Source organism: Periplaneta americana, chromosome 16 (genome assembly GCF_040183065.1).
Source record: "Periplaneta americana isolate PAMFEO1 chromosome 16, P.americana_PAMFEO1_priV1, whole genome shotgun sequence".
NCBI lineage: Eukaryota > Metazoa > Arthropoda > Insecta > Blattodea > Blattidae > Periplaneta > Periplaneta americana.
Window position 1 is genome coordinate 97766609 of NC_091132.1, and position 27997 is coordinate 97794605.

At 34.2% G+C, this 27997-nt stretch overlaps 1 protein-coding gene across 10 annotated transcripts in view; it reads left to right on the forward strand.

Annotated features, from left to right (window-relative positions):
- Positions 1 to 27997, forward strand: part of CalpA (calpain A) — a 560472-nt gene that overhangs the window by 521966 nt on the left and 10509 nt on the right. For 8 of the 10 annotated variants that reach the window (XM_069812566.1, XM_069812571.1, XM_069812570.1 and 5 more), the window contains 2 exons: positions 1173 to 1308; positions 17637 to 17738. In XM_069812566.1, coding sequence (XP_069668667.1) covers positions 1173 to 1308; positions 17637 to 17738 — 238 coding nt within the window. The remainder of the gene's footprint in view (positions 1 to 1172; positions 1309 to 17636; positions 17739 to 27997) is intronic. The other 2 variants (XM_069812574.1, XM_069812576.1) reach the window with 1 other exon arrangement.

Here is a 27997-nt window from a genome sequence, read left to right on the forward strand (position 1 = left end):
TATTCGGGACAAATGAGATACATTTAGATAAATAATAAACATTTCATAAAATTGAGTTTACATCATTACAAGCAGCTTCAGTACTGTAAAATTTTATTTACAAATTCTAGAATCTCAAATAAATACCTTTCATTTGTGCGAAATTATAAATATAGCATTTAATTACAGTTTCTCTAATGAGATTTATAAAAATTAGCGTTTAGTTTTATTGATTCATCTAAGAGAAACTAACTTGTAACGCTTTATGTGAACCATTCTATATATAATGATGATGATGATGATGATGATAACTGTAACTGTAAGTACTGATATTTTTTTGGTTGACTAACCGTCTTCATTTTTCATTTTTATATATACATTTTTAACACTTCTATATCACTGATTAAATTTTCAACTTCTTTACTATGTTCATATTTAGGATTTATCTTGGCTTCACTAGTTTCGAAGTCTTGTGCTTCATTGTCCAAAGCCTAGTGGAGATCCCACGCTATCTTCTGGTTTGCTGTTGTAGTGAGGTATGTTCATGATTGTGTCGAAAAGGCTGTGTGTTTTGAAATTGAGTTAAGTGTTCAAGATGTGAACAATCATGAACACACCCCACCACAACAGGAAACCAGAAGATAACGCGGGATCTCCACTAGGCTTCGGACAGTGAAGAACAAGACTTCGAAACTAATCAAGCCAAGGGAAATCCTAAATATTAACACAGTAAAGAAGTTGGAAATTTAACCAGTAAAAGAATACTTAGTTACAAATGGCTTTTAAGGAACCTGCAGGTTCATTGCCGCCCTCACATAAGCCTGCCAACGGTCCCTATCCTGTGCAAGATTAATCCAATCTCTATCATCATATCCCACCTCCCTCAAATCCATTTTAATATTATCCTCCCATCTACGTCTCGGCCTCCCCAAAGGTCTTTTTCCCTCAGGCCTCCCAACCAACGTTCTATATGCATTTCTGGATTCGCCCATACATGCCACATGCCCTGCCCATCTCAAACGTAAAAGAATACTGGAACTAAATTAATCTTTGTTTATTTTTTTCGTGAAATATTCCCATTAGCTTTTTTCATACAATTCATTTTTTTTAATTAAATAGGAATAAAGAATGAAACATGATTCTAGATATTGATTTCACAACTGTCACTTTCTTATTTACATATGAATTTGTAGGTTGTGAACCAACCTGAACCAGAGGAAGAAAAAACTCAAGATAAGGTGAAGGAATTCTTCCGCAAGATAGCAGGAGAAGACATGGAGGTGGATTGGATGGAATTGAAAGAAATTCTCGATTATGCCATGCGAAATGGTAATGTACATTTATTTCTGTTTATAAATCTTTCATTGAATGTAAGTGTGAACATTACAGGATATAATAGAAGTCTGACTCTGCTCATTTTCATATGCCTTTCTCTACGGTTATGTGCATTCGATCTTTCATTGTTATGACTGTTACCACTACAGTACTTTTCATTTTGATCACATTATTCTTGTCTTGTGATTTTATAGGTGTTTATTGGCAACAATTTTTTTTAAAGTAAGGGAGATCAGAGGATCAATAAAATTTCGCTTAAGAAAATATTCCATTTTGAATCTTGCGTACACTACTTTTAACACTTGAATATAATTAATTGATTAGCTAGCAGACTTACTCGTGTTAATTATGTAAGATCTGTGCGGCTTACAGCTGTTTCAGTGCTTCACGCACCATCCTCAGAGCCTACTAGATCTCGGCGTCATCTCGAACTACTCTGCCTGTTATGTGGGTGTGTTTGATTGTTGAAAGGTGTTGAAGAGTGGAGTAAAATAGTGTGTGTGTACTGAAATTGATCTGTGTGTTGAGAATTTGATCGGGGTGTGTTTTAGTGTGTTTATATATTTCATATTGTTCTAACACACTAAAACACACCCCGACGAAATTCTCAACACACAGATCAATTTCAGTAGGCTACACACACACTATTTGACTCCACCCTTCAACACCTTTCAACAATCAAACACATCCACATAACAGACAGAGAAGTTCGAGATGACGCCAAGATCTAGTAGGCTCTGAGGATGGTGCGTGAAGCACTGAAACAGCTGTAAGCCGCACAGATCTTACATAATTAACACGAGTAAGTCCGCTAGCTAATCAATTAAGAAAATATTGTTATGGTTCTCCACAAAAGATGATTATAATTTCACATTATAATCATAACTGTGCAGTATGACGGTGTAAAACATAAAGAAAATATTTCGTCACTTGTAATCTTAATATTTGATACATACTTGTGATTAAGTAAACATCTATTTATATTATTTTAAATATATTAATTTGTCTGCTAACATAAAAAAAGATCTCATTTCATTGTTAGGCTGTGCCAAACTAATAAATGAAACCCATTACGTACAATTCATTATAAATTGTAATAGTATTTCAGTACGAACTTTTGCAGGATGTTTCACTTGTGAGAGACCCCAAACAATCGTTTGCTACAGATATAATAATATACTCGTAAGGTAGATAAACCTATTGTGGAAGTACATATTTTGAGGTCCCATGCCATAGCGTTGTGGTCTAAATTGTCATGCCTGGACGCGTGTTATGGAATGAGTGCTGGTTCAAGCCCTTGTTGGCAATGAATTTTCTTATGAAATTTTGGCCATTGTATGGAACCGGCCAGCAATAATGGCCGGAAGGGAAGGGGCGGGCTTTCATGCTGACCATATAATACCCCATGCTGGTTGTATTATTGTTCACCTCTGCCAAGGCTTGTGAGCGTGAGACCAGCAGTCGACTGGTTGGCATTAGGCCTTCATGGGCGGTTGCTCCACGGATTTAATTTTAATTTAACATACCTTGAGACATGTCCAGTATATTCCATCACATCTTATGCTGTCATCAATTGCAGTAGCGACATAAGTGCTGACTTCTTTGAAATATTGCGGGAGAGGGACACAACTCTGCACAAAAGTCTGAGAAAACTTTTATTGTTGTTTCTGAAAGATATCCTTACACAGTTTTCAGAATATAACATCGTCTGATTTTTCTTATAGTACCCATGAAAATTGCTTAACCTAAGATGGTTGAAAACTACTGTCCTTATACAATACCTTTTCCCTTTTCAGCTTTCCTCACCCTTTGTTGATCCTTGCAGTGGTGATGAACATGAGCTATTAGCTTCACTCTTACTTCTGCAACCCACTTTATAAATTCTGTTTCCGTTCATTGCAGTTTTATTTTGGAGAGTTTTATTTATCCCAAGTTTTTTCATTATGAATACATAGTTATATCGCAATCGCTGATCACTTAACAAACACATATCCATGACTACGATCATCACAAAAAACCATCACTGAAGATAGGCCTACTTTTAAATTTCGAAACAAATTTAATTGTTTAATGAAGAATTGTTGATCATTAATAATAATTTTTAACTCACATTAGCAAAACTGCAATCGAATACACTGTTAATTTGAACTGTTAATTCCGTATTATTATTTCTGCTTGATAATACTTATGACCATTGCTGTTCGATCGCAATAGTTCAAAATTTTGACTGAACTGAAAAAATGTGAATCATAGACAAAGAAATGGAGTCCTGTTGCATCATATATTTCACCTATCTCAAATGCAGGAAGAAAGAAAGAGGGGGGGTATTGTGAGTTGCGTCACTAACATTATCATTACTGCAGCTGGTTCTCCCCATAGATTTGAAATAACCATTTTTGTCTTATTTCCTAGTTCATTTTTCAAAGAATCTCTTTTCGAATTTGAAGGGACGAGGACCCCCCCCCCCATTAATTTTATTGGGGGGGGCGACGTCCCTGGCAGCACCTATGAGCAGTAATATTCTCTTTCACTTCCTGGATTGTGCGTGGTTTATTGGCACAAACCTTTCTCTTCAACATGCCCTCCAAGAAGAAGTCGTGGGACTTAGATCTTGAGACTTTTAGAGATTATTTGATCTTCGAAGAAGCTGGTTAGAATGGCCACACATCTCCTAGACGTGTAACTATTGTTTCATAAAAATGGACCTTATGACGAGCTTGCATAAATATGCACACCACACTGCCATCTTCTGGTCATACAAGGGATGTTCATGATTCACTGCAGCTCAGATACACGTATTCTTAGAAATGACGTACCCTGATAGATGAAACCATGCTTCGTCTGAGGAAAATTTAATGTTCAGGATGTCGTTTTCAGCTCCTAAGTTCTGAAGCTAGTTGGAGTACTGGTATCTGATCTTTTTTACGAAATCAGACTGTTACAGTGCCAGCAGATGAAATAAGCTTATTACCATTATTGAAATGGTCTTATTTGTATTTATTGTATTGTAAATTGGTGCCTCCTATGAATAAAGCACTCTACAGTGTCTAATTACAGTTGTTCCCAAAGTGAGGTCGTGTAAAGAGCTTAGGGGGTCACAATATGATTAACAAAATAAAACAAGAAATGGCTTATTAAAAATTTATATTGCATTTAGAAACACAAACAATGTTGAACATGAAAATAAAATGTTTAAGTAATTATAAAGTAAAAAGTAATTAGTGCAATCATTATTTTTTTTATATATAAAATAGCTTCTCAAGTCTGAACAAACCATTATCATTTTCTATTTCTTGTTTTTGTTTTGAGGGCGATCATAGATCAGAAATTTTTTTCCATAAATATGATCTTGAAAATGCTATAACAAATTTAAGAGCTTCTTTTGCAAGCTCGAGGTATTCTTGCATTCCTTTTTTATAAAACTGGTCTGCTCTTTTGGAATTAGAACCACTTGAACGCAATTGTCTTAAACCGGATTAAGTATCCATCTATGACTGTCGTAATTGTTTTGTATTTTTTTCCAGAAAATACTAAAAAAAGCTGTTGTTTAAAATTGTGCAAATTTAATTACGTGTCCACAAAAACAAACTTGGTATTATTGTCGTATCATACGGTTTGTAGTTAAATTTTCAATGAATTTTTTATAATACACTGGAATGAATTAAATTTATTTTTGTCAAAGTGATATCTACCAGAAATCAAGTTTCCTTATGAATCCGTCAATTTTGTCTCTGGCTATTAATGTTAACATCTTTGCCTCGCAATCTACTCTACTAATAAATCTACCTACCTACCCACCCACCCACCCACCCACCCACCCACCCACCCACCCACCCACCTACCCACCCACCCACCTACCTACCTACCTACCTACCTACCTACCTACCTACCTACCTACCTATGTTTAAGTGTTCGAAAAATATATCAGCAATGTAGGCTGCTGAAGAGGATTTTATTGGAAATTATGTTTGCATATTCCGATTTCTCATTTTGGAAGTACTGATACATTAGAAGTTGGGTGGTATCCACAGGTTTTGAGTGAAGTTATCATTGTTTTTTATTTTAGAAGGAACTCTTGGCTATTTTTTTAGAATGTGACTAAGTAGTGGTACAGGAGTGGGAAGTTGCAAATAAATGGCTCACCCAAAAGTGGGTTGCAACTTCAAAAAGTTTTGGAATGGCTGGATTGTTATATGCGAGGTTGGGCATAAACACACACACAAATGCCTAGTAATTATTGTTTTGCATGTAGTAAAGGATATGGAAGAAAGAGAGCAAATATTATTAAAAACAAGGTGAGCTAAAGGAAATTTCGGAAAATATGCGGGAGTTTAAAACTCTGCTTTCAGTAGGATTAAATTTCCATTTTGATAATACACTTTCAGTTTCGTATTCATAATGTTGACCTATCTTCAGTCTTTTGAATTTAATTACTACTTAATGAATAATTTTAACGAAGTGCAGAATATAGGAAACGTTTGTATGATATGAATCCATTAACTGTCTATCAGTACTAGACAATATAAACATTTTCCTTGCATAGACATAAACATAATTTATACAAAGGTGGATAGGCCTACAAAGAGAGGAGAATTTCAGCTACAGTTTATTACTACTAGGCCTACATACATATCTACAAAACAAACCTATTATTCTTACAAGCAGCAGGACACATTGTCATGGTACATATTCAATTGTTTATTAAGATTGTACATTTTTATTATATAACCAAACATTTTTTGCAGTATTGTTACGTGTTTAACACTTAATGGACAGTTTAAGTGTGATTTGAGACTTTCGTGGTATCCACCATGGTCTGACATACCATAGATGTTCTTAGTATTTTCACCTCATCACAGAGGTAGAGACATCTAACATTCTTAGACTTTCATATCAGTTCCAACATCAGGGAAGGCAGGAAAAAGGAGAAACTATTTGCTGAATCTGTTACTAAGAGCTTTACTCCCCACGAGTGGAGAATAGCTCTAAAATATTGGATATCTCTACATCTGTGATACAATGTAAACATCCAAATAATCATACCATATATTTTTTTCTTCATAGCTATGGTTCTCATAATTAATTTCAATGGCATTATGCTTACATGTCTTGGCATACAGCATAAGAGTAGAATCAGACTTCTATGTCCGAAGAAATTGCAGTATTCTTCTTGAAAGTATCTTCATTTGTTGTTAATATGGAGTAAGTTAACGAGTTTTTACGTCTTTTATGTTTCTCTATGAGAGTATAATTGACTGTTAGTCAACTGCAATGGATAGTCTTCGAAATTGGTGCTTTAAAGAAAAATAATGTAGCAATATTTAATAAAATTTGGCTACTGTGATATTGTGAATTACGGTATGTAACATTCTACATAATTCTGTAATTATTTTTATTGCAATTATTTCTTTAGCTGTATGAAATAAATCTGACGAGAAACTGCTGTATCAGAGACCCTTAAGATGGGACATCATTTTTGCAATTAAGAAATTCAATGATGTTCAGCATTTCGTCACTTCTGATTTTATTTGTCAATAAATAGTGACGTAATTGTGATAAATACGTACTTTCAATTGAGGAATACTGCATTTGTTGGTGATGCCTATCTATCTTACCTGATCCAGGAAAATTGAGTGGTATGCATCAGCCAAAACTTGTTCGAAATGAATAAGCAGAAAAGTTAATACTTTGTGGCTTTTGAGAATATAATGGCAATTTTGGTCCAAAATGCTTGTAAAAAAAATTGAAAAAAAAAAACGATATTGAGATTAGTGCATTTTATTCACAAGAGACTCCACGTCTGCTGAAACTGCTTATTTATGAGAACAGAATTTTCATTTGTGATTATTGTGATTTTAACTTGCAGTTGTAGAATATGAAGTTATTTGTCTAACACTCGACCATTTAGGATTAAGTTAACTACACAGAATGTAACAAAAGGTTCGTCATTTATAGCAGAGTAACACTTGTCTGAAATGTACAGGGCTGTAATGGCAAACAAAATTAATCATATGACACTATACATATAATTTTGACATTTAGTAAAATAATCTACTTATGATGCTTCAGATATCTTCACAAACTTTTCTTTAAAAAGAAACACTCTGAGATATTTCTGTTACAAGAGCAATACATAATGAGTAGCAGTTTCAGTTGTAGTAGCAGTATTTTGCTTTATGAAAGGTACATTAGTGTTTGTTTTTATGTTTTTGGTTCAAATATATATATATTCTTTTGTGTTAAAGTTTATTACCAGTGCTGTGTTCGTCGAAGTACAAAAGTTGTGTCGTTATTTAATTTTTTTATTTAACGTTCATAGCAAGGAAAATCAAAATCCATATGTGACGAATGGAAAATTCACTAACACAAAGAATGAGGTGAAGCAGGTGAAAGTGAAAGTGGTCAGTTACTCAAGCAAAACTATGATTGACAATATGTAACTTTAATTTCACATATTGCTACCCTTGAATTTTATTCATGACAGAAATTTAAACAGATAATTAAAATAGCTTTGTTTTTTCACTAGAAGAGATTAAGTTAAATATCACACATACCATGATCAAAATATTTTTACTTTTAAGAATTTTCAAAGCTTGTTTACTTTAATGTCAAAGACTATCTTAAATTTGAGCCTGCTGCATTGGTAACTGATACTCGCATACAAGGCATATCTTTTGTTACATACTGTTAGTTTTCACTACTTGCTTTGCATGCAGGTGGACACAGCGGTGATAAGCTTTATTTGTAATTTGTTGATCACAGCTCTTTCCAGATAGAGCTGGGATTAACATGCACAATTATGACATTATTATGAATGCACTGTGGGTGTTGGATTTGCTCCTAATGGGGTATTGGTATTACTCTTGAGCATACTTCTCTGCAGGCATATTCAGCAACTGTTTGATTGCCGAAGTTGACTGACCCATATTAATGAACTAATGTTCAAAAGCACTGAACCAACAAGTCGCCAGCTTAGTAGCATTGTCAGTTGCATCTGTTTTTCACAGGAACAGGCAGAGTATCAATTAGCTGACGTGTAATACTGTGAATATATTAAAGACAACTAACAGACAGGGTGATTCACGAAGATTTACCGTCACTTACGGAGCTTATTTCCGAAGACATTCTGAGCGAACATGTCATATAAACATGTGTCCTAATTTCACTATTTTCAGAGTTACATTAATTTGAAATTGTTTGTAAAATACAATACCATTATTCTTTAGTTTTAAGGGTAAAAGAATATTACAGATCAGGAATGAACTATTCAGGAGTACTATTTTTTTAATTAGCTAATATTCTGAAGCTAAAAATGTGTTGTGAATTCCATAGTTGCTTTGTACAGATTTTTTTTTCGATCTTTAACTACAAAATTAAATTTTTCTTATGCATTTATCACAACAATTGTTACAAATCACGTCACTCTTGTAAATTCTTCAAGATTGTACATTAGGATGCATAATTAAACTGTAAAGAATTAAGTTGGTAAAGTCGTATGATTTGTAACAATTTTTTGTATTAAGTGCATAAGAATAATGTAATTTTTAGTTAAAAATTGAAAAACAAAATCTGTACAAAGCAATTAACAAAATTTTAGCTTCATAACACTAGCCAATTAAAGAAATGATACTTCTGAATAGTTAATTCTCTATTTATAATATTCTTTTACCATTGAAACTAAAGAAAAAAGGTATTTTCCTAACAACTTCAAATTAATGTAACTCTGAAAATATTGAGGTTAGGACACATGTTTATATGACATTTTTTACTCAGAATGTCTTCGGAAATAAGCTCCGTAAGTGGCAGTAAATCCTCGTGAATCACCTTGTATATTCAAAATAGTTAACACTCAACATGCTTCCTTCACACATAACGTAAAGTTAGTCGAGGTGCCGAGACCTTGTAAATATTTACATTTCAATCATTAGTATTGGTAATATAAGGAATATTCATCAAGCATTAAATTAGATTTACAAGGGTTCTGCCTCATCCTCTGATTGCTGGTCTTGCACGAGTCTGAATTAGTTTGTTCCATTATTCTAAATTCTGAATTTAGTGTTCACATAATGGTAGCATCCATTTCATGGTACTTCAGTCTCTGTTCTTGCATTGTAATTTATTGAAAGTAGGACCGGTAAGCAAGTAAGTTACATACCAATATTACAGAACTATGTAGGGTGTGATTTGTTGAAAAGAGACAAAGGGGATTGCCAAAAGCATCCCTACATCTGATTATCCCTACCAGTGATGATACCTCCTCTGTGCTGCATTTTTTTATAAAATAATTTGAGAATATAATTATGTATTTTACGATATTATTTTCTAAAACTAAATATTTTCGGTGTTTATACACTTGTTCTACATTTCTGCAGTGTATAGAGGTTAGTATTAGGTTGGGAGAGATTGTGTAATTTGAGTGATCATTTTAATTCCGCCATATAGAAGGTTTTTTTCTAATTTAAAATACAGTAGAGCTGCAAGTATCGTTTTAATTTGTCTTCGTTTGTCATTGTTAATTCTTTCCATAAAACTGCAGCAATTATCAAAACGAATTTGACAGTGGAATGAATAAACTGACATTTTCTTGAATGTCTGCATATAAGGACAGTGAACCGAAGTCACTTACTGCTACCAAATCTACTAAATCTTGCAAATTTTTATTACTAATTTTCATCACATACACTTGTGCTTGATCAGTAAATTATAGAGATAATATTCAACATTGTACAAAAAATACCAGCATGCTCAGAACTATGCATGATCTGTTGAATGTTATTGCATTATTTTGGCATCCAAAACAGCATGTAAAAAGATGTTACAATGTCAGATATATTATTGCATTGTAATAATATCATAATTTAGTTAATTATAACATTTTAGAAATTAAATTCGGAATGACACATTTATTTAGTTTTGTTTTTGACAAGAGGATGAATATTAAAAGTTTTCTTTATGTTACATAAAGACAATTATGCAGATTTTTTTTCTCTTCAAAATTAAGTTATATAAGTATGAATTGTAATAAGATGAAATTGAAGATATGATCTTTATTAAAAATTTGCAAAATATTACAGCTGGAGACAGTAATATTCAAGTCTGAAAGATTCAGTCGTCTTTATGTAGGTAATACAGTAGAGTGCAAATTAATCCGAACACAACATATTTTTACATTTTCTGTCATTGTTGGCCTCACAGCTGCTCATACCGCTTTAATTGACATCTGTAGTACGTGTAATTCCATTGTTGAAAGTCTGTCGTTATTATTTTTTTTATAATATGTGACATTTTGCCTGTCGTTTTGTACTTATAAGCATTTTAGTTGTGTTGAAGACTTAATACTGCAATCCTGTGTACATTCTGTCGTCTTCACAAATGGATACAACTCCACGAAAACGGTCTAAAATTATAACATTAGCAGAGCATTCTTCTATGACACAGAGGCAAATTGCTGCAGAATGTCACATCGGTTTGGCTACTGTTAATTCGATCATAAAACGATACAGGGAGACTGGATCCATCACACCCCAGAAAAAAGGAAACTGTGGCCGGAAAAGGAAGACTTCACCTGCAGATGATCGTTTAATTGTCAGGAAAAGTAAATTAAATCCTAGACTAACTGCTGTCGATTTAACCGGCGAGTTAATGGCTACCACTGGGGCGAATATTCACGTCACAACAGTGCGGCATAGGCTTTTGGAAGCTGGACGAAGGGCTCATAAGCCTATTAAGAAGCAACTGCTAATCCCTGTTATGTGCAAAAAACGCTTAATGTGGGCAAAATTACATCAACACTGGACAGTGAATGACTGGAAGAATGTACTTTTTTCTGATGAGTCTCATTTCGAGGTCCACGGCCACCGTGTTTCTTATGTACGGAAAGGATCCGAAAAAGTAACAGCAGCTCATCTCCAACAAGCACCCAAATACCCTCCTAAAGTAATGTTTTGGGGTTGTTTTACACATGAAGGGACTGGAGCATTAATATCTATCAAGGGAATGATGAATTCTGACAAATATATTCACTTATTGGAAACCAGAATCGTACCCCAGCTGCAAAAATCATTTCCGGATGGCAGAGGTGTGTTCCAACAAGACCTGGCACCATGCCATACGTCTCGAAAACTACAGAATTCTTCAACAAGAAGAATATTCAGGTACTCCCCTGGCCAGGCAACTCACCCGACATCAACCCCATTGAGAATTTGTGGTCAATTTGCAAAAGAAGAATGCAAAAAATGGATTGTTCTACAAAGGAGAAGATGATTTCTGCCCTCATTGGTGTATGGTTTCGCGATGAAGAAATGAAGAATATTTGTGGGAAATTAGTGGAATCCATGCCAAATCGTCTCAGAGCTGTTATTAGGAACAAGGGAGGCCACATAGATTACTGAGGTATGTCTTAGATCCTTTTTTTTATCCCGTTTGAGTGTTTTTGCATAAGTAATTACGTTGTTCGGATTAATTTGCACGCTACTGTACTTTATATATTTAAGAAGTGAGTGAAAATATAGTTATTTTAGTAAATATGGTAGATGTCGGAGTATTTATTGAACATTCTGAAGAAACCACCTATTATAAGTTGAATTGTTACTCTTTTCTTCTTTCTATTGGTCTCGTTGTAACAACAAGGAAATATAATAGCCATCCTTTCAGATATTGCCATTAGTAAATTATCACTTAAATAATATCCTAAGAAACCTGAGCTGAAAAAAAACATAGATATGTAGACCTTTAGGCTATGTTTTGAGTAAGAGAAGAGACAGTGAAATAGGAAAGGGAATACCAGTACAATACTTAGGAAATTTCAATTTCACTGTGATTCCATTAACAAGACTAAAATATGAGAAAGTAGGAATAGAGCCTTCATATCATATTTCGGCCATATAAATTCACCTGGTCATTTGAATGATGGATGCATGTAACAAAAACACTAATGCTTGCCAATATTGTACTGCTTTGCATTCGTATGTTGGTGTTAATGTTTTTCTTTCTTTTTCTTTTTTTGCTGTTGTGAGTGTGATTGCTTATTTGTAAAATACTTGGGTGTTGTTCTTTTAAACCCAGAAAGAAGTGTCATAGGTTGGCAAAATACCCCTTCATGACCAACTTAACGTCCTTCAATTATGTTTAATGAGATAAACTCTTGATTAGTCATGTTTTTGATCATGCATCAGAGAGGAATATTATATGTTTGCACGGAAGGCAGCATTCATTTCATGTTAACCAGATTTGAAATCTTTATTTTTGTTTGATTCTTGTGTTATAAATAGATCAGGAAGATGACGAAGAGCTATTATAATTTTTGTGAGGATGTAAATTACATTGAAACAGGTTAAGAGTCTGGTGTTTGGCATCACAATCATGTTATGTAGTAATTATACAGTACTCCCTTTATGAAATTACGTTATTTTGCATTCGTTTTTATAGCATATGAAGATGATGGACAAATATATGCTTCATTGTCGAGCAAGATGATTCTTTCTGTTAGGAATGAGTCTATAATTTATTATAAAATTAAGGTGAGAAGTATTGGGAAAGCTGAAACGTTTCGAAAAGTTAATTTTTTATTGGTAAATTATCAAAGGATGTTAAGTTTAATGCACACCCCTGAGAAGTGCATGCAGAAAGTATCCAGTACCACTACATGTGTCAAGATAATTTATATGGTTTACTTGCACAACCCAGAATTGCAGACTCAGTCTTTTGTGTGACTCAGCCAGGGCCCCCACAAAAGGGGGTAGGGGTCAGTCAGGTCTTCTGTCTCTGGGCCCGGCCATAAGCCCGTCAAAATATATATATATATATATATATATAGTGATAGGATGCTAATTATTGCGTATTTCAGACTTCTGTCTCTAGTCCGAGATTGAATGTGTTTCATTAAAGTTCTTTAGGCAGTTACTGTTACAAGTGAACAGTGAATGTATTTATTTTTTATTGCTTTATTAGTATCATTTAGAGTATTAGTACTGGAATTTTAATGTTCGTGTTGTGTAGTGATCATCTTTGCCAAATTTTGTTATTTTAATCGAATAGTTATAAACATAATAAGGCAGTTAGAAGAGAAAGCTGAAAACAGAAAAGGAGAAAAAAGGTAATAAATCCTCAGAAAATTACGAAGTTTTTCAAATCGTTTTCAGAACATGAGGATTGCGATATTATTTCATCACATTCTGGTTCCACTTGTATTCATGAAGCTAACAAGGAAACCTTCTTTCATGGTGAATTGAAAAGGTGGTAATGCCGTATATTTTTGGAAAGAGAAGACAAAAGTAAGTAAGCAGGTGAAATTTTTCTGCCTGAGTTCCATAGAGACAGAAGTTATGGGACTGTAAATTTAACATGGCAGTCTGTGGGAAGTGACTCAAAGTGGACACTTAAAGGTTAAAATGAAGTTGTTTTTGAAGTCACTGTATTGCAAACGAGATATTACAGCTGTTGTGCGTTTGAATTGCAAACATAATGGAAATTGATTACAGAATGATGTAAACAGTAACATTTAGTGCAATGTGCACACCGTATGAGAGCAAAAGATGTATAAAATCCTGCATTCATTACCTCCTACAGCAGTGGTCGTCAGCACTTGCTGAAATGGATAATAGCAGTAGCAGTGCATCGTAATATGCCCCGTCATGGAGCAAGAAGAGGGAGAGAGCATATCCGCCAGCAGCCACGGATGCACAATAGTGCAGTTTCTTATCCGTGGATAAGAGATGCTAGCCCAAGGGTACACTGTGCTGATGACTGCTGTCCAACAGAGTCAAAGCAGTATTGACTTGGCGTTTGAAAAGGCTCTGACTCGTCGTCCAAGTAGCCAGTCAGTCCTGATTTTTTTGCCACTACTGTACATTATAGTCCTTGTAAACTTCCAAAAGAAGAAGTGAAGAGATGTTACTTTGGTTGGCGGTCAAGGAATTGGCTCAATTCGTACTAGCCATTTCCAGATAACTCATCATCGAGAAAGTCTCTCATTCTTAAGTGAAAATATGCATTGCCCCATCCTGATGGAAAACTAAATGTCCAGGAAAATCTTCCTTCAGCTCTGGTCACAGCGAGTTCTTCAACATGTCCCTATAAATTATGCCTGTGATGTTTCTCTCCAAAATTCGATATGGACATAGCTTTACTTAGAACTACTGTGGGATGATGAACTATTGTTGATGCATAGTTTTACTTTGTATATCTTTACGCAGAATTGTGTGTGGGTGGAGCGAGAAATAAAACGAGGTGTATTGAGCAACAAATGATCATGACATTACATATTCAATGAAATCATTCATGGCAGGAATAGGGAGATGATACGAGATGTGTGATAGGTAGTGGCTGCATTACGAACCATCCAAATCTTTCTCTTACTAATCTCATACCATGTCGGACTGCAAAGAAAGCAACTAATGCAATGACCATGAATCGATTTTGTAGCCTAACGTCTTTCAGGCATGCTGCTCACACTTTCACTCAGCCAGTATCTTGGCTAGTGTCATTCAAATCCCAGAGGCATCAGTTTGCTCTCCAAGTGCAGCTTGTCGGTCGCAATAGTTCTTTGCATAATCTTTCTTGGCATCTTTGAAATTTTTAAGTCGATCTGCCTTCAGGTCCCCTACCCGTCTAAATTTAGGACTTTCTGCTGGTGCAATATACTTCCAATAGGTGGCTCTCTAGCTACGAACTGGGGTGTTGACATCAACACTGTGACATGTAGTTCAAATGTGGTGACATCTAACGCAACATGCTGTAGCACAATAACGAGTCAAATGTGGGACATTTTCACGATGTTGACAGCTTGCTCATGCTCAACTGGCAGTGGCTATTTATATCTCGTTTGTTGTGTGTTTCTTCGTCTATGCAACGGTAAATGCACTGTCTCTTTGTGTCATTTCATTTGCGAGCAATAGCATCCAGCTCGAATTTTTATATGACGGTCAGTTCCCAAGTTACCACATACATATTGAGAAAAAGAAAGGGGACCATTAATCTTGTTCTTCGAAAAAGTGCAAGTTCACTTTTGCTGTATCATGCACAAGTTCCACATTAGCATGTGGATTCTCATTTTTATAGATCGTCCTCCTCCCCCCTCCAAAATAAAAAAAAAGGTGAAAACTGTCTCGTCACTAAACACAAGGAACGATTCAAGAAGTCTTGATTTTTGCCAGTGTCAGTAAAATATTCTAAGAAGGTCGCTTTTCTTTAAATAGTAACAGCAATTATTGTAATTTGTACATTTATGGGGCGACCAGCCTCATGGTCTAGTGGTCAGGGCTACTAACTACAGTTCATGAGGTCTCAGGTTCGATTCCTGGTTAGAACACAGAACTTGTTCCTGTGTTCGTCCATGGTCTGAAAATTAGGTTAAGTTTAGGTTTAAGACCTCTCCTGGCTCTACATATTCATACTCATCCTACCATATCATCGGGATAATGTAACTCCGCCTTCCAGGCAGCCCAGCCTCAGATGTGGGTTACAAATAAGACATTGCCTGCAGAGCAGAATTGTCGAATGATAACCTGGTGGCATAAAAAAAACACACACACACATTTGTAGGTCACAAAATAACTGTCTTTGATGAATGACCCTCCACATAAGTGTTCTTACTATTCCAAATTTCCTACTATCACTTTCACTTGAGAACTTCAGACAGAAAGATTATCTAATTTGATTCACATCCTTGTCAGCAGTGGACAGCCAGCCAGAACTTTTGCTCTTACAGATACAATCTTTGTTTAAAAAGTCATCATACCAAAGTCGGCTTTTGGTGTCAAATGTCATTTTGAAACAATGCTGACTGTGGTTACTGATTTCGTCTCGTGCAACAACGAAAAGAATGAACTTTTTGCTGTTGAGTCGCCATTTCTATTTCAGCCACAGTGACATTATGCATTGTGGAATCTTCAAGAGTTTATATTTCAATTACATTTCATTGTTTTTAATTGTCTGGGTATTTGTGTGAGAGTAATTATAATTGCCCCATTCATTTTGGACCATGTTATATTATTTCCTTGTTGAAGTAATTTTTATACTGTATGTTATCTCTAATGTTCTTGCTTTTTCTGGAATTTCTTAGGTGTTCTAATACTAGTCACACTGATTGCAGTTTTTTTTACTGAAAACATCTTCCTTACAGAACATTATATTTTATTTTGTTTTATATTCTATTGCTTTTGTTGCTCACCTTTCGTTGCATTAAGTCAGATAGTGGTGTTGGCCATTTTGTGGTAAGAGGTTGTTCTCTATTGAAAATAATAAGATCCATTGTGATTTATTGTGATGGCTTATGACTGCAATGAAATAATTGTGGAGTGGTGGCGTGGAGAAAGGAAGTTTCTGTTCGCTGTAAATACCACTTTTTCTCACTAGACTCGAGATTCGTAATAGAAAGTCAATGTGTTAGTAGCCAAACCCTATTTTATTATTATTATTATTATTATTATTATTATTATTATTATTATTGTTATTATTATTTTATTATATTATTTATTATTATTATTATTATTATTATTATTATTATTATTATTATTATTATTATTATTATTATTATTATTATTATTATTATTATTATTATTATTACTGTACTACTACTTTGATATCCAAATATTGTTGGCCCACTTCATGAAAGTAATTATACAGGTACAATTGTAAACTAGTTATTGTGATTAGGAATTATGTGCACTAAAAGCTAAGAATGCCATTGAGTGTAATAGAATGCAGAATATGTGGTACCGCTACCATACCGGTATCCATTATGAAGGTTTCTAGGCCTTGTTTACAAGTCTGCGAAATCTGAGTCGCATGGACTGGTGAATGCATCTTGTAAATTCTACACTGACGTGTAAGCGATAGTTAAAACTGTTAACATAGTATTGTCACTACCGTATTTTGTTCTGATGCCACTCATTACTGGTCTTATTCATCACTTATATTATATCAGCGCGCAATTCACAGGATGCTGTTTCCATGTGACTCAGTTATCTGTTACAGTACATCTTCGAGTCTTGTGAACCATGCTTATAAACCCTCCCACTGAACACCACATTGACTACAATACACTCAGTAGCAGTCTTAACTTTTAGTGCATGTAATTCCTATGCCTACTAATTATATTTATCCAAACTTGAGTAATTAAGAGTTTATCTACATGAGACTCTGAGTAGATGCTTTATGTGCCCAGTTGCTTCACTATTTTCAATATTCTCTTCCTGCCTATCAGCCAAACTGTGCCACTGAGAATGTTGCACCTATTAACACTAACTTCGGTGGATTTTACAAATTAAGTGTGTGTGACTGAGATTCCATCTGTAATTGCTATTTATTGTGATTGTTACTAGAGCTGCCTGGTAGGTCTAGTTCGCAGGACTCATTCGTCACTGCACTTCTTTCCATCTTGTGCGGTGTGGTGTGTCGCGACACGCCTCTTGGCCAAGCATTTGGTAAGCAGCGTTACAAAGGTTAAGGTGCCGACATGGGTGTTCCTGACAAAAGAAACTGGGGAACTATATAAGAATTAAGATGACCATGGAGTTTTGAATTGCAATGAACTACTATTTGCTGTAATTTTATGTTAGCTTTCTATATACTGAATGGATGTACCTACAGTGCATTCGTAGCTCGGCCGGACCGTTATAACATAACCTAAATAGTATAAACAAGTGTTAGAGAAGTTTTAATTAGGGATGATGAAATAAACAAGAAAACTTTTAATTAAGGATGATGAAATAAAAAATAAACATGAATAATTTTAAAAAGAACAATTATTGAAAGTACAATTTTCAAATTTGAATGTTTTAGTGGTCCGGCCGAGCTATGAACACACTGTATAAGTTATTTTATTATTCATATTAAAGATAAATCTTGATTGAATTTTTTGTACATTACTTGATATGCAATTCTGAATTCTGTGGCTGTCATACTGTTCACTATTTATAATAAAATTGAAGAACGTTTTTAAAGAAGGTAAGAAAGTGTAATAAAATACTAGTGCAGTAAAATTCAACTAGTAACCCAACAGATTTTAAATATTTAATAATTTATTTTCTGAGTATTATTCTATGCAGCAGCTTGCAAATTCTGCAGAATTATTTCTGACATAGGATACTACAGAGCGTTCGAGCCAAGATGTTCACTCACTACCATACCGGTGGTCACGTGACCCCCGCATGCTATACGGATCGCCTGTCTCCCGCCAAATGGTGACTGTAATTTGCGGAAAAATAAAACTCATAATACTGAAATAAAAGGCTTACCTTATTGTAGTAATTGCTGGAAATGGTGTCCTTCGGCATTCAAGCATGCTTGACATTGTTTCAGCACATTCCCGGATACTTTCTGTAGTCCATTTTCACTTACGTGATGCACTGCAAGGATTTTGTATGGTTCTAACTTCAAAAATTTAGTAGCGTATTGAACTAAGGTTTTTGACACCTAAACTTCCTGGGCTTATCTACACAAAGATTTCTGAGGGCTTCGTTCTAATCGAAAACCTATTTCATCTAATGTTTCCTCAGTTAAGACCTGTTTATTCACTGGACGCTTCTTATTTTGAACCGAGCCTGTCTCGTTAAATTTTTTTACGAGTCTGTATATTGTTTTCTTATTTGACACAGGACCATCGGGGAAACGATGTCTGAATTTACGGCAACACATTCTCCACGTATATTTCACGAAAGTCTTTCATATAAAACTGCATTGTTCTATACTATACATCACAACACAAACACCCACAACAGAGATGCACTGAATATTAAATTGAGAGCCATGGGAATCTGCCATAACTAGTGAAAAGCATAGTACCGGGACTCGCATCATTCCTGCCCACCAACCAGTTTTCATGGTAGTGGTGACATCTTGGCTGGAATGCTCTCTATAATACACAGGATACTATTTACTATTAAGTTTTGTGGAATTTGGGCCAATGTATGTTGTTACTGGACTTAAGTTGGCTTTTTCACTGTATTTAATGAAAAGCACGGATTTAAACTACATGTGAAAGGTAATTTTTCATCTTGTCATGACTTCCAGAATGGCTTCAGAGTCTACTCAGCCCCTTATAAAATTAAGTATCTGCTAAGTCTTTCTTGGAGTAAAAGGAAGTCAAAGTGTGATGTCTACATCACCTCCTTCCAGTGCATAGGTCAAGAAGCTTGTTTTGTTAAGTCTGTGAAGCTGAAGTTCCCCGTGTGATAAATTAATCCTTGCAAACTCTGAAGTCTCCCCATAGATATTTGGAAATCAATGACACATAATTTAAAAAATTGTATTTAGATGCCAATAAATGCATATTTTATAGAATAAGTTACTGTAGTCTGTCCAAAATAAGAACTGTCCTTGATGTAAACAATGACCTAAATTCTCCGGACAGAAGGGAAGGAAGAGTTTTTTACTATTTATTTTTTTTTCTTTGGTATACGAATAAATTGTTATCTCAACAATGTAGAGCAAAGATGTGGCGTATCCTTTTTCTTTCTTAAAATAATAGACGACAGTCCCTCATTTAATGTGAATTTGTCCAAAAATGAAATGTATTATTGAGAGATGAAAGTTTGTTATAGCAATGCATACCGGTAATAAATATCGCGGTGAATAATATTGTATTTGTCGAATAGATTGGCAATTGTAAAAATGTATACCACATATATCTGAAATATATCATCAACGTTTTATTTGGATATAGTACGGTATTCCACATCACACACAGAGAAAATGCGAAAAATACATTATTTCGAAATAAATAAGCTGCAATATAATAACAGGTTGAAGTAGGATTTGTTGAAAACGTGCGCGGAGTAGTAGCCTACATATTTGTTAAGAACAGGTCTTATGCTGGATGGACTATAATTGCTTCTGTGAAAGGCCTCCGACCTGCTGTTGCTTCAAAGTGCGAAGTGAAAGTGTCAGTCTGGTGAAGGATTAGTTTGTGTGTGAGTCTATGTGTAAATGATTGCATACATATAAGAAGCATCTGAGAGGTTAAAATTATTATAATTTCATAAAAATTTCATTTTATTGGTAATAATATTCAATTAGGAACAAATTTTCTATTTTGGAAGACTATACACAAAATAAGTTTTAAAAGACTATGCAAGAAAATTTTACATTTTCTATTTATCACATCCATACTTTTTTAATATTGTTTATGACATGAGATATAACTTTCTGTCAGAAGTTTAGTTTCATGTTACTGTGAATTTACGTCTTACTTTACTACGTAGAAAAAAAAAAAAAAGAAGCTTAAATTGTAGGCTGTTTTTGTTTTGGGAGAAGTATTTTATCCGACATTGTTTTATTAACACTTATTAGCATATAATTCAGAATATAAAATTCTCCTCTTAATTTTCCTCTCTTTATGCAAATTGGGAAATGTACTACAGTCCAGAATTTCATTCAGCACACTGTTGGACTGAACACAGGTTTGATTTTGAGTATTAGTTATTATTTATAGGATGGGATGCATTGAATTAGCTGCATGCCGAATCCTTAAAGCTGAGTCAATTACCGAGCTATTACTTACAGGACTGGATGTATTGGTATTAAATTAATAGGTAACTTTAAATATACTTCCTGAATTAGCCTCTCAGTTAGCCTCAGAGCAAAGGAATGAATGTTTCATTTTAACACAACTTAAAATATCACTGGTGTGGGTCACAATCTCATGATACTGCTTTTCTTGAGAATGTTAAGGATCACAATTGCTCGTGGAAACCTTCCAATTTGAAGTTTTAAAGATGTTAGTATCCGCTGAAATTGTTCCAAATTTGCTTGAAGTGAAAGGAAAGTTTTAAAGCTGTTATTTGTAAGTTGGAATTCATATTTATTTCATTTACATGAATTCACGACATAACTAGCAATATCATGCCGTTATTAAATATTAAACTGCATAATAATTTCAACAGATTATGGCTCCTTCAGATTGATGAGTTGATGACTAAGGGTTAACTCACACGGACCACAACTTTGCGATTATTTTGCAGTTTTGTGTGGTTGTACTGTGGGCGGTCAGGAATGAGTATGGAAACAGATGATAGTAATTCACACGGACCACAAACTGTAGTTTATCGACGTCTGTCGCGATGAGTGGTCAGTATCACCCACAGAACAGCCACAGAATTGTTGCTTCCGTGGTCGAGCGCAACTCACACAGTGCAACATGCCAACCACTTGCCACCAACACCGTATCCTTGGAAATGACAGACTCTTCATACTGTATCCTTGGAAACGACAATAATTCTTAAATTATTGACGGCAAATAGCTAAGCTTGCAGTGTGCTTGTCTGTGGTCAATATGGACTTCAAGCTATCACAAAAAAGAAGTCCCGAGTGTGGTCGGTTCTGTCGACAACACAACGACGCAAAACTGCAAAATAACCGCAAAGTTGTGGTCCATGTGAGTTCAGCCTAATGGTTTAAAATTCATTGTTGAATTGTATGACCTCGACAATAGGCCTATAAACTTCAGATAAAAGATGTAATCTGTTAAAAATAGTTCAAATGCTCTTTCATTGTAAAAGGAAGTAGTTTCAAATATGTTCACGCCATATATGTTTAAACTACGTATATAATAACTTCATAATTTCATAAGGGTATAAAGATATGCTTTAATTTTTATTAGTGTGAAATACAGCCTACCATGAAGATGATGATGATGATGATGATGATGATGATGATGATGATGATGATGATAGTGTGAAATACTTGCAGTTGCAGGTATTCTAATTAAAGAGGTAAAAAAGTATCAGGAGATTTAAGTAGGATAAGTGTTATAATGATAATTTTGAGAGAAAATATAAAAATAAAATGTGAAACATAACAAGACAAAATTCGAAAGAATGAAAAATAGGTTAGAGCCTTATACTGACAGAGTTTACAAGGGAAGTAACAAAATTGAGGAAGGAATATGAAAGATAGCACTTTGGATCACAAGTCATTATTTCATTTATCAATGTTTAATGAAATATTAAAGCATGTTTTATGTTTTATTATGCCTACTTGTGTTTTAGTATTTAATATGTTCAGTATTGGTACCAGTATGTTTAATGTATGTATTTAATATTTAACTTTATATTTTCTTTACTGTGTTAATGTGAGGAATTATCACTTCGAAACTGGTCAGCCAGGTAAATTGCTCATATTAACAGGAAGAATATTACTTTGAAACTAGTCAACCAAGTAAATTCCTCACATTAACACATAAAGAAGATATAAAGTTAATCAATGATTATTAGAGCTATGAAAAGGGAGCAGTTAAAGCTAGTGATGGTACCGAGTATAGCTGCGGCAGGTGAAATGGGGTGAATTTCCCCTACAACTTGTTGTAAGCAGTGTACAGTCTGTACCACTACTTACGTCAAGTTGTAGGGGAAATTCACCCCATTCCACCTGCCACAGCTATACTCAGTACCATCACTAGTTTTAACTGCTCCCTTTCCATAGCCCTAGTGATTATAAGTGTTGAAAGTGTATATAAAACAATGACGAATTAATATTTTGGTTTGAAGAGAAAACTGTAAATATGAATACCGATAATGAAAACGTTTTAATAATAATAATAATAATAATAATAATAATAATAATAATAATAATAATAATAATAATAATAATAATAATAATAATGGGCTATAAAAATAAATAAAATTAAAAATAAACTTTTTTTCTATTTCCCAAATTGAGAATTGTGTGCTATTCAAGGTACATGATGAAATATGAAATGTTAGTCTAACATTTCTTCTTGTATGAGTTCAGTTACTGCCATATTCTGTTCTCTTCCAGAACTTTTTCATAACTTAAATACTTAAATCTTTTAACTGTTTTCATAAGTATTGTGCATATTTCCATTTAAGCTTTATTGAGAATACTTATTATAATTTAAAAACTGGTGTTTATAAAAATTTGTAGAACCATAGTTTACATAAGGTTTATACTGCATTAGCTACCTATAATATATTAGGGTATATTGTAAAATTCCCTGCTTAATGAGACTTCTTTTAACTGAAATCCTGCTTAACCAAAATGGTAGAATAAAAATACATACCATATTTTTTGGACCATAATACGAACTTCTTTAAAAAGTATTCTCTAAAATGTAACTTTGCCTGTCAGTGCATGCTAATGATATCACTACAAACAGCTACCATCTTGTTCTCACTTCACAGCAAGGTTACAAAGAAGGTTGAATAATATCCTTTAAGAGATGTAATAGGAAGAGAAATCTGCTTTCCACAGCCTCAGTAGCAGCCAGTGGAGTACATTAGTCCCACCAAATGAAAATTATTCTCTGTTTACATACCTACCTTTTGTTCCGCCTAACGTATACACCAAAAATTGTGGAACAAGTTATAGCTGAATGAGAGTGCCAGAAGGAACCGGGAAAGACCTAAGTTAAGATGGGAAGAAGGAGTGAGAGAGAATGTGAAGATAATTGGAATTAAGAACTGGAGGAACTCGGCACTAAATACGGAAGAATGGGGAAAGCTTCTTCAGAAGACCAAGGCCCACAGAGTGCTGTCGTGCCAGTGGTGGTGGTGGTGGTGATGATATGTTAACTGAATATAGGGATTATTTAACATGCAATGTTTTGTGTCTGTAGCTAGTACTAATCTTACAACTAGACTCTGAACTCGCAATGTTATCATAAAACTAATAAGCACTACACTGCATTTTTTCACTAATCTATTTATAAAAATTATACATGATTTGGTACCATAATTATGCATTTATTTTTTGATTTAACATTCATTATTAAAACAAGTAGTTTGTTAAAACTCATCAATTTATGGATTTTTATCTTTTTTTAAACTTAGAAAAACAATGGGATTTATATTGAACACAGACACAAAGCATGCTTTTCAAACACATTATAGTAAATCAGGATACTACATTTACACAAAATAATAAACTGCTTTTATGTTGCAGATTCATAATAATTATGTATTTATAAGAAATTAGACTGTGTTTTTTACCTTCTGCTGAATAGTGAATGAAGATAACTTATTAAAAAGAATGATATCAGTGATAAATTATTATCAACATTACATGTAACATGCATAGCCAAGATATCATGTTTCTTTACAGTATCACACTGTTTGTTCGTCTACCAGTCTGGATGAAGGAATTTTGCTGCCAATGGGAGAACCTTTTAAGCTTGATGTTTGACTGTTTCACAAAAATATATCAATTATGTCCCGAGTTTTTAACACTAGCAAAGTAGGCCTAGTATATCAACAATTTTTTTTAGAAAAAAATTATTTCTTAACTATAAAACCAATGTACTAAATTTTGGGCTATAAGATAAACATCATGAAAATTAATACAGAGGTTACACTACGTAACTATTTTATTCGAAATTTCATTCTTTCATGGATTCAAAATAGCCTATTTATATTTCTGAGATAGACATTAACAACAATAATGTCCACCACTGTGGAGTAATGGTTAGCACGTCTGACCATGAAGCGAGCGGACCTGGGTTCAAATCCTGGTTGGGACAAGTTATCTGGTTGGTGTTTTTTCCGAAGTTTTCCCTCAACTAATGGAAGCATAATTGCTGGGTAACTTTTGGCGTTGGACCCCAGACTCATTTCACCATCATTACTTCACATATTATCATCATCCATACCATAGTCCAGGTTAAGTTCACAGTGCGAAGTGCTGTACTTGTACAAGAGCATGGCCGTTTGGCTACCCAATCATTCACAGAATAGGAGTGGTAAGCAAATATGTTTCAGGTGCAGTGTAAGCTTTTGGGTCCCTCCTCCGAACAAAAGAGAGAGAGAGAACAAGAACAATAATAATAATAATAATAATAATAATAATAATAATAATAATAATAATAATAATAAACTGTGAAATCAAGAAGTACTCGTACTAATCTCTGATACAAGGATTGTTCCAAAGAAATTTGACATAAATACCAAGAAACTCTCCACAAAAAATTTCATTAGAACAGAAATCAATAATACTGCAAGCCTGTTTGTTGTACGAGGGCTAGGGCATAAGTCATGGCAACTTTTTTTTTTTTTTGTGAGAATGGGACATGATTCGAAATTTTGAAATATCCAAAAGAAAGGGTAAGTATATACTGTATACTAGTAGGGTAGGGTGAGGATCATACATCCATAAATGACACAGCATCATGCTACTCGTGATTATGACGGCAATTGGAATAGCCCACATACCCACTCTAAAAACCCATCAAGTCACATCTATTCTGTGTAACAGTTAACTCACAACTACATTACGCATTATGCTTAACCTCACTCTCTTTGCGATAAACATATCACACTACCATCTAATGATGCGACCACATACTATATATTTCATACGACATCTCGTGATACCATGGCTCAATTTAAAAACAAAATAGTTACCATGACTTATGTTCCGGCCTTCATACTTATACAGATAGTACTCACATAATAGAAGTGTTGTACCAAATGTCATGATTTCCCTGTGAATTTTTTTAAATTATGAGGAACATAATATTGTGCTGAATAGGACATCTTACGACATCTGTTGGTGTACCATCGAAATTAACAGAAAGAAGTTAGCTAAGGGCTCACAATAATAGTTGAAGATGCAAATTACTACTATCCTAGAATTTTTCGTGAAACAACATTTCACCTTCGAAAACCCACAGACTGTTAAAGAATGCTTGCGGATCATCTTATTTGAGTCTGACTAGTGTTCAAAGATGGATTGCGGCATTTAAAGCTTGCCATACAAATGTAGCTGATTAACCTACTTTGGCTACCTGCTAACAGCTTCAATGATAGACGAGAAGAGTCTTGATGATCTTATCAAGGACAATCGCCATGTAACCGTACAAGACATGGCTACCAAGTGTGGCATAGGCCATCAAAACTCTGTTGCAGGAGCTGTGCTACAGAAAAATTTGTGCTCTATGGATGCCTCATTCACTTTCAGAGGAACAAAAACTGCTTCAGCGGCACAGTGAATAGGATTATGACTTTGTCTTAAGCATTGTGATGGATGATGAAAATTGGTTTCATCACTTTGATCCCGAAACCGAGGACCATGTCCTTAACTTCTAAGGTTTATGAGCACAGTGTTCTGGGATGCTGAAGGGGTCGTGATGATTGATTTCATGGCACATGACCAAACTGTTAATGTAGAATGTATAAGGAAAGTCTGAACAAGGTTTGTCGAGAGCTGTGTAAACAGTGGCCTAGCAGAAAAATCAGTTTCCAACTTGATCATACACTATCACACACAGCATATTTCACCATGCAGTGGATGGAAAGAAATGGTTGGAATATTTTTCCTCACTCTGTCTACAGCCCGGATTTAGCGCTGTCATTTGAAAGTTTTTATAGGAACCGGTACAAAAAAATACATGGGCTAACATTTGAAAGTTTACATTTGAAGTTTCGTTCAAACACAATATTTTTTATATTTTAAAATGCAGATACTCTATTTCGTCAAGAAAGCCCTGAGAGGGCAACATTTCAATATGGATGAAGAAATGCAAGAAGCTGTATGTCAGTCTGTGAACTGCTGGAATGGACTTCTATCACATAGGCATATTAAAATTGGCAGAGTGCTATACAGATGTGTTGATTGAGGAGATTATGTAGAAAAATAAAGAATCATGAGAAGCAATTTGATATATAGGTCTATATTTTCCTTTCACATGGCCTTGAGCCTCTGCAAAAATCATGACTATACAAATTTCATATACTGTGTAAGGTTATTCTGAAGTAAGTTTCCAGTTTGAAATGTATGTTTATACATATTAACAGTTTGGTTCCATATAGAAACCATTAAGCTTTAGAAGGATTGGGTTTTTTTTTCGATATGCATTTCATTGCTATGGTAACAATAAACAATATGGTTAAGAATACAGAAAGCAATAATTTTTAGAATGGTTTTGCCTTTACGAGTTCCTATTGGCCTCGTTCAGTGCTATTACGAATGCAATAAACAATATCCTAATACATTGAGAAGATTTCGAACATTGCATGGATTGAGAAATGGACCCTGCTCTGTAAAATCATTTCGTAAGCTAATGAACGAACTTGAGGAAACTGGTGCAGAACGACCATTTCTTATTGAACAACACAGTGGTAGTTCAACTTTTTTTTTTTTTTTCTTGTTATAATAAACTCTAATTTCTTTACGAACAAACTGGTGTCTTTATTTTTTTTTGCAGAATCTAAAAATGTGCCAATGTTATGGCCATTTGAATCTAGAAACTTACTTTAGAATAACATTATACTGTATGTTCGCAGACCTTAATAATTAAAGCGCATATCTATTGTTATCGACAAACATTTTCGAAATAATAATAATAATAATAATAATAATAATAATAATAATAATAATAATGATAATAATAATATAATAATAATAATAATAATAATAATAATAATAGTAATGTATTATGTATTATGCATTATTATTGATATCATCACCACCATCATCATCATCATCATCATCATCATCATCATCATCAGTGCTGTCATGGGGACCATCCGGGGCCAAACAGTATATGGGAATCTACAATTTGTTAATGAAACTTATGGGAAAGAAAAAATGTTGCCCATACGAAGCCATATGCCTAAGTTTTGTACACGGAAATCTGTACTGATCCTAGATCATTGACAGCACTGGTTATTATTATTATTATTATTATTATTATTATTATTATTATTATTATTATTATTATTGTCACTAATAC